We start from the raw sequence: 8,221 nt of genomic DNA on the forward strand, positions 1-8,221 counted from the left end.
GTACAATTGGCAGATAATTACGTGGAAAAGTAGTCAAGAAGAATATCTGATTATTATCTATACGGACAGCTCGAGGTTCGCAATGGTCAGACCTGGTGTTAGGCGTTCTGACTTTACCACGAACTACGAATAAGATAAGTCATCAAAGCATTAGCTTGGGGTCGAATAACTGTCAGAATACAAGCCCGTGGAAGATACGCAGCTCGGGTGATTCAGATATAACGCATACTGCATACTAAAGGATTCCCAAATATTCGGGATTTGCTTATACTCTTATTCATGACCAGGCTGTCATATTTGTTATCCAAGATAACATGACATATTTACTTTGTGATCAAATCATATCCCAATATAAACGGAAATTATTTGTATTGAATGTAGACATTATGTAAATGCGTGATTGACTCACGCGGTTACCCAAACCTGTCCATGGAATTCCCCTATAAATGCTGGGAATATTGGACAGGAAAGAGAGAATAATTCTGTAATACCGAAACTCTGCCAAAATAGAGAGCAAAATAACAATAATATTGACTCGTGGACTAGGTGGATTTTAACCACTGAACCACGTAAAAGTTCTGGGTTCTTGAGTGAATTTTGTTTATTTTTTATTACGGTTTACCATTAAGCACTAATCTGCCTTTATCATTTCTTAATACATTGTTGGCGAAAAACCGCGCCAACATATTATATGTAATTAAGTAATTAAATTTGAATTTGAAACCCATATAATTGAGCGCAATTTGGTCATATTGACAAAAGTTTATTGATCAAATTTGAGTTTAAGGTACCAAATATGTACGATTTCAAATTACAGGGTACCAAATAAGTACTTACACTAAATAAAATACCAATTTAGTTGCCAAATATATTTTTCTTTCTTCTAAACTAAACATATAATTTTTTTTTGCCTCTACCAGTAAGGACATCTTTATTTTCGATATGTGGAGAAATTGTAACCTATTTTTTTTTTATATGAGGGTGTACATTATAGTTATATTAGACATCCCATCAGTTTTCACAAAATTCTAAATAATTTACAATGCCAAAAACATGGTTCAAAATAGTCAATTGCACACATATAAAAAAATCAAGAATGTGTGTAATTGATTGTTTGAACTTTGTTTTTAATACCATAAATTATTTAGAATTGTATGAAAACTAATAAAAAGTTCAATATAACTACAATATACAATGTCATATAAAAAAAATTAGGTTACAATTTTTAAGACACCCCTACCGATAGAGCGAAAGTGGTGTTCCCACTATAAAATTACTTTATATTTTACCTATAAAATGTATACTGCATATGATGGTGTACAAATTATATTATGTTTTTAGCACGTAGAGAAATTATAATCAAATTTTTTTATATGATGGTGCACATTATAGTTACAATAAACATCCTACCAGTTTTTTAGAAATTCTGAATAATTTACGATGCAAAAAATATAATTCAAACCGCCAGTAGCACTAGTGTCTGTTTTTTTTATCTGCGTGCAACTTATTATTTTCAACTCTATTTTTCGGCAATTATTTAAAATTTCTCAAAAATTGGTAGGATGCCTACTATAACTATAGAGTACATCATCTTATAAAAAAGTTTGAGTTATAATTTATCTTTGTGCCAAAAATATTATCACCTTAGCGGTAGTGGCAAAAGTGGTGCAACTTTTGTAGAATTTCTCAATATTTTTAATAACTTTACAATATTTTAAGAAAACTACATTCTTGTATTAAATTATTTATTTTATAGAACACTTCTAAAACTTATTTACTTAAACACCCCTAAAGAAAGTTAAAATAAAAAATATACAACAAGCCGACTACAATCAAGACACCGCAGAAATTCAGGAGAATGGGGTCTCATGGCCGAAGCAGTAAGAGTAGGAAGGAAGGTTCATCCAAGTCTCGAAGACGGAGCAGAAGATCTGACGACTCAGATTCCGAAGTCTACTCTCTCTCCGACGATTCTGACACCCGCGAATCGTCTCCGGTGAGAACTCAGCGCCGGGAGAGTGATAGTCGCGGTAAAAGCAGCCGTCGGAGCCGCAACAGGAGCTTGTCGCGCGGGAAGGATTCCGACGACTCTTCCGATAGCGAGGAGAGCGATGGCCGTGGCCGCAAGAGGAAGAAGAAGTCTTCGAGGGCAATTACGGACGAAGAAATTGCCGAGTATTTGGCTAAGAAGGCGCAGAGAAAGGTTTGGGAATTGGGTTTCTAGGGTTTTCTTTCTTTTTTTTAATGAAATAATTGGGTTATCTGTAGGCATTTATTGATTGTTTGTTTATTCATTTCATGATAGGCAATGAAAGTGGCGAAGCAGTTGAAATCACATACGGTTTCTGTTTATTCGAATGATTCGAACCCTTTCGGTGATTCCAACCTTAATGAACAGTGAGTTTCTAATTAAAGTTTATCGCTTTGGTTATTGAATTTGAGTTTATTTTCCATTAGCAATTACTATCTCAATGAGCACTGTGTTCCTAACCTAATTAACTTTTCCGTTTGGGCATTGGATTTGAGTTTGCTTTTTTGTTCCGTTAGTGATTCCAACCTTAATAATGAGCATTGTCCTCCTAACCTAATAACCTTTTTTTTTTTTTGGCTTTGGATTTTACTTTGCTTTGCTATTTTCTTTTGTAATTCCAACCTGAAACTATTGGCAAAATTGTGTGGCTTAGTATTTAATTTGTAATGCCTAATCTCTACAGATTCGTTTGGCGAAAGAAGATTGAGAAGGACGTTCATCAAGGAGTGCCCCTTGATGAATTTTCGCTCAAAGCCGCAAAAAAGAAACAGAGAGAAAGGATGGTATGTATACTTTAACAGTGCTTCTCTGCTTGTTTGTCACTTTCAATTTTTCTTGTGGGGTGTGGTCATGGTTCATTTGTTTTATAGTTTCAAGTTCAACCATCATGTTCAAGGTTGATGGCTGGAAGTCATTATTTTGTAACCTAGTTTGGAGACATTTGACATTTTTGGAAGCAAAATAAATATGAATGATATATTTGTTGTGGCTTTATCATACAAATATCTAATGAATTTTGAGCTAAGCTAGTGCAGTTATTTTGCCCCAAGTAAATATTGTTACTCATTATATGTTCACTATCTCTGTTCCAAATACAAGTGGTTCCTTACTCTTGTATTTGTTACGTTGTTTATGTTGGCATTATACTTATTGCAATTTTTGGATTAATTTTAATGTTGAAACGAAATGCAGGCGGATGTAGAGAAGGTGAAAAAGAGAAGAGAAGAAAGGGCACTTGAAAAAGCACAACACGAGGAAGAAATGGTGAGTTTTCTGCCACATGTATATTTATTTATTTTTCCTGCTTTGATTATGTTGATGAAGGCATTATGGTGTCTCTTCCACTGGGAATTGTTTTTCTTTCCTTGATTTTTTTCAATTTGTTTTACATACTGCATTTTTTTATACAGGCATTGTTGGCCAGAGAACGTGCTCGGGCTGAATTCCAGGATTGGGAAAAGAAAGAAGAAGAGGTATGGTACTGGTTTGCTATGAAAATTCCCACCCTTTATCATTAGAGAAAGCCTTCGTTTTCTTGTTACAAGATTGTTAACTTATGAATTTATTTGTTCATTATACAGTTCCATTTTGATCAAAGCAAAATCAGGTCTCAGATTAGATTGCGTGAAGGTCGTATAAAGCCTATTGATATTTTGTCCAAGCATCTCAATGGCTCAGATGATACTGATATAGATTTACGCGAGCCATATTTGGTTTTCAAGGTAGATGTTTCTTGTTAATATGTTATCTTTTTTTTTTTTTTAATTTCGGTTTGTGAAGGTTTCTCATTTTAGGAGCTTAATCATTACAATGGGAGATAGAACATAAATTAGTATATTTATTTTTTAAAAAAAGTCAGAGGCTTAAAGAGATATTCAATCCTTCATGAATATTAGCAGGTTTTCTTACAATGAAGTGAACATGATTATGTTTCAAAGTTCTATTAATATTGAGTTATCCCATTCAATAAGTGAACTTCAGTTTGTTCGGTACCCAATTCTTAGTAATTTTATTTTCAATCTGTTATTTGATTAAATAAATTCATTTGTAAGTTAAATTATGAGATTTCATTATTTTTTAAAATAAACAGGCACATTTTGAAATACAATTATGCAGGGCTTGACAGTAAAAGACATGGAAGAGCTTCGTGATGACATCAAAATGCATCTGGATTTGGACAGGACGACACCAACACATATAGAGTATTGGGAGGTATTACTTTCACTTTTCCTCCTTACAATCATATTCTGAGTTTTATTATGTGTGCATACTTTCTGTTCTAGTTGCATAGTAGTTTGATGTCTTTTTGAGCTGCAATACAATTTTTATGATTACATACGCTTGATATGATCATGTAAAACTTTTTTTTTTTTTTTAAATATGTACTACTAGCAAAGATGTTGGCCAAAAACTTTCCTCTAGATTAATTGCATCTTAATTTTGACTTGTCCTGATAAGTGCAATTCAACAGGCACTTCTTGTCGTTTGTGATTGGGAGCTAACAGAAGCTAGGAAGAGAGATGCACTCGATCGAGCTAGAGTGCGTGGGGAGGAGCCTCCTCCTGAGCTGCTTGCAGAAGACAGGGGTCTGCATTCTAGCATTGAGTTAGATGTGAGAAACCAATTGGAAAAAAAGAGTTATGGTGAACTGGAGGCGTTACAGTCTCATATCGAGTCAGAGATGCGTTCTGGCACTGCTAAAGTGGTTGAGTATTGGGAGGCTGTTCTAAAAAGGCTTCACGTATACAAGGCCAAGGTATTTACTAAATTTTTCATTATATTTAGTTTCTTGAAATAGGAAGCTACTGTGTTTGTCCTCACTGCTGGATTGGTACAAATGCAGGCTTGTTTGAAGGAAATTCATGCTAAAATGTTGCGCCAACATTTGCTACGCCTTGAGCACCCAGCAGATGACGAAGAAAAGTTGGAGGCTGCTGAGAGTTTGAATTCTGAAGAGGAGAAAGAAAGTGACGATGATATTCATGTGAATTTGGATGGTAACCCTCTCTTTTTGGTTGTCAGTTTGACTTTGTTGTATCTGTAACAGTTAGTTAATTTTCTTTTTTCTTAACCATGAAGGTTATCAAGCATATTCTCCAGAGCCCATACCAGAAGAAACCCATGAGACTGAAGATGATGCTGGATCATTTTCTCCAGAGTTATTTCACGGTGATGAAACTGAGGAAGTGATTGATCCTGAAGTGGACAGGGCTATACTGGTATTTTACATCAAAGTGCATTTTGGTTTTACTAGCAAGCATGTAATTAAATCAACATTTGTGTAACCACTTGAGTTTTTTGGTATCATCAATAGGAACGGAAGCGTATTGCTGTGAGAGAAGATCAGCAAAGGAGGATTCAAGAGGCCATTGCTTCAAAACCAGCTCCACCAGAAGAGAATTTTGAGATGAAGGCCATGAAAGCCATGGGAAGTATGGAGGAAGGTGATGCTGTCTTCGGCACTGGTGCAGAGGTGAACCTTGATTCACAGGTAGAAAATGAGTCCATTCTATTCCTCTATGTTTTTTTATTCTTCTTGAAGTACCTTTATAAATCAAGCTTTGCTTGTCATATGATGCAGGTGTACTGGTGGCATGATAAGTACCGACCAAGAAAGCCGAAATACTTCAACAGAGTTCATACTGGATATGAATGGAACAAATATAATCAAACTCACTACGATCATGATAACCCTCCTCCAAAGATTGTACAAGGATACAAATTCAACATATTCTACCCAGACCTTGTTGACAAGACAAAGGCTCCTAACTACACTATCGAGAAGGATGGGAACAACAGTGAGACTTGCATTATTCGCTTCCATGCTGGACCACCTTATGAAGATATTGTAAGTTTTCTCATTCCAATAGGCTTTTTATTTTTGTAATTTACTGATCTTTCTTCAAGATCGAGGTAGTTAATACTGGTAAATCTTTGTCAGGCTTTCCGGATTGTTAACAAGGAATGGGAATATTCTCACAAGAAAGGATTTAAGTGCACATTTGAACGTGGAATTCTGCACGTCTACTTCAACTTCAAACGATACCGATACAGAAGGTGAAAGGTGGCTTTGTTATGTCACAATGGTGACGACTTTGAAGCCATCCTCGGCGAATTTTGTAGACAGGTTCTCTTTTATGTGATCCAATTTTGTGAATAATAATACTCTTACCTGTTAAATTATCTGACCAAAATTATTCTTTAGTTATTTTAGTGAAGAATACTTTCTGTTGTTGTATACTAACAAACGGTAGCTGTTTATTCTCAAACTTATTCGTACCTTGTCTATTTTTTTGTACAACAAATGGAACCATATATAGAAGACATCTTTTAAAATTATGATTAACAGATAATTGAGTAGGCTACTATGAAGTCAACCAGTTTTGAATTGATGTAAGATTTTATATGTTAGGTATATGACAACTTTTATTTTCCATTAATATATTTTACTTATCTTTGTTTAATAATCAATGCAGAGGCTCCATCGCCATAATTAGGAGAGGGATTGCAGATTTCTTTGTTAATTCCCCTTGGCTTTAATAAAACACAGCAAAGCAAATAGTAAGCAGAATCATATTGTAAATCAGTAACTAGAAATTTATTCATAAAATTGGATAAAATACACAAAATTAACTACATGTTTAGTTACAAAAAAGAATCATAAAGTAAATCGGTAATCAGAAATTTATAAATTAAATTTAATAATATTTACAAAACTAACTATGTTGAATTCTAAAAAAAATAAATTTAATAAATTTACAGAACTGACTACTTGGTAAGTTTTTATTTATTTATTTATAAAGTTTGAAAAAGTAAATGCTTAACCTGCTTGTACTCAACAAAGTTAATAATCTTATTTCTTAATGTACTTGTGTCCATGCAGCATCGATGAGGTGATGAATGGAAAAATAGATTCAACCTATTATTCTCTAACTTCATTTAAAATGAACTACAACAATTGTAGATTAAGTAAGTGGTTATGAAAATTTTATTTAATTTTAAGTTTATATAAAATTCCTAATAATATTGGGTTGCATTTGTGAAACGAAGTCTCCGCACTTGACGTTTGTTGGTTTTCTTTAACTATTATTAAGTTAAATTTCAACTTACAGATCAGAGTACAGAAACTTGTATGTTTTACTCTCTGTCCTTTCTCTATAATATAATGTGAAAGCATTATACATAATCAAAATAGCTTAATTAGCAAATACAAATGATCATATACGTGCATAAAACATATTAATAAGCACACAATATCATATCCTATTTCTACTAAATAGTTGTCACTAAATTTAATAAATATGAAGAGATAAGCAGGGAAAGAGAGATTATTTGGAAAAAAAAACATTTAATGGATATATATTAATCTATGAATGCCGAGAAGACACGATAGTAATATCTAAAAAATTGTATCTGATGGAAGGCTCTTTTGACTATTTTCAAAATCTAATGTAAGCGTTCTAAGAAAGAATTTCTAATTTAAAGAGGCAATCGGTCTTTCCAAAAAAGAAAAAAAAACATTATATTTAGGAAAATTTCATGTTCTATGCATACTAATATAGTGATTTTGTTTTATATGCCAACATAAAAGATTTCTTTCACTAATGTGCCTCTTATTATATTTTGGACAAAAATACTTCTGGCATTTAAACATTTTATCTCTCTCTCAGTCCGAACTCTCTCTCTTTCTCATTTTAATCTTGAAGATCTAAAAAAAAAATACCAAAATTAAAAAAAAAAAAAAATCTGAAACAGACATTTGAGTGAAACTATATGAACCTCCAAAATTTTCGTTAAATTTCACTGAAAAGCATCGAAAAAGTATCGTTTTGGCCAAAAATCAAGTTTTCATGATTGCATCGCAAAAGCATAGAAACACCATCGATTTTGCATAGAAACACCATCGATTTTGCATAGAAAAAACATCGATTTTGTATTGAAAAAGCATAGTTTTAGCCAAAAAATAAGTTTTCATGATTGCGTCGCAAAAACATCGAAATATCATAAATTTTGCATCGAAACATCATCGATTTTGGACAAAAATCAAAATTTCATGATTACATCGCAAAAGCATCGAAACACCATCGACTTTGCATCGAAAAAACATCGTTTTTGCCAAAAATCAAGTTTCATGATTGCATCGCAAGAGCATCGAAACACCATCGTTTTGGCAAAAAAAATCAAATTTTC

At 33.2% G+C, this 8,221-nt stretch overlaps 1 protein-coding gene across 1 annotated transcript; it reads left to right on the forward strand.

The window, feature by feature from the left end:
• The first annotated feature begins 1,827 nt into the window (after positions 1-1,827).
• LOC133831233 (splicing factor Cactin) lies at positions 1,828-6,377 on the forward strand. Its single transcript, XM_062261444.1, has 13 exons — positions 1,828-2,203; positions 2,306-2,397; positions 2,715-2,814; positions 3,224-3,295; positions 3,442-3,504; positions 3,613-3,753; positions 4,148-4,243; positions 4,503-4,787; positions 4,875-5,028; positions 5,111-5,250; positions 5,346-5,522; positions 5,613-5,879; positions 5,973-6,377. Exons 1-13 carry the CDS (start codon positions 1,859-1,861, stop codon positions 6,090-6,092), a joined length of 2,052 nt encoding a protein of 683 aa, XP_062117428.1. The 5' UTR covers positions 1,828-1,858; the 3' UTR covers positions 6,093-6,377.
• Positions 6,378-8,221: the final 1,844 nt, after the last annotated feature.

The sequence above is a fragment of the Humulus lupulus genome, chromosome 4, assembly GCF_963169125.1.
Source record: "Humulus lupulus chromosome 4, drHumLupu1.1, whole genome shotgun sequence".
Classification (NCBI taxonomy): Eukaryota; Viridiplantae; Streptophyta; class Magnoliopsida; order Rosales; family Cannabaceae; genus Humulus; species Humulus lupulus.

Bases quoted from the DNA above. Each gene is read 5' to 3' on its own strand.
- LOC133831233 (XM_062261444.1), top strand. From the start codon at position 1,859: ATGGGGTCTCATGGCCGAAGCAGTAAGAGTAGGAAGGAAGGTTCATCC. The intron at 3,505-3,612 runs GTATGGTACTGG...TTCATTATACAG, and splicing joins GGGAAAAGAAAGAAGAAGAG to TTCCATTTTGATCAAAGCAA. The intron at 3,754-4,147 runs GTAGATGTTTCT...ACAATTATGCAG, and splicing joins AGCCATATTTGGTTTTCAAG to GGCTTGACAGTAAAAGACAT.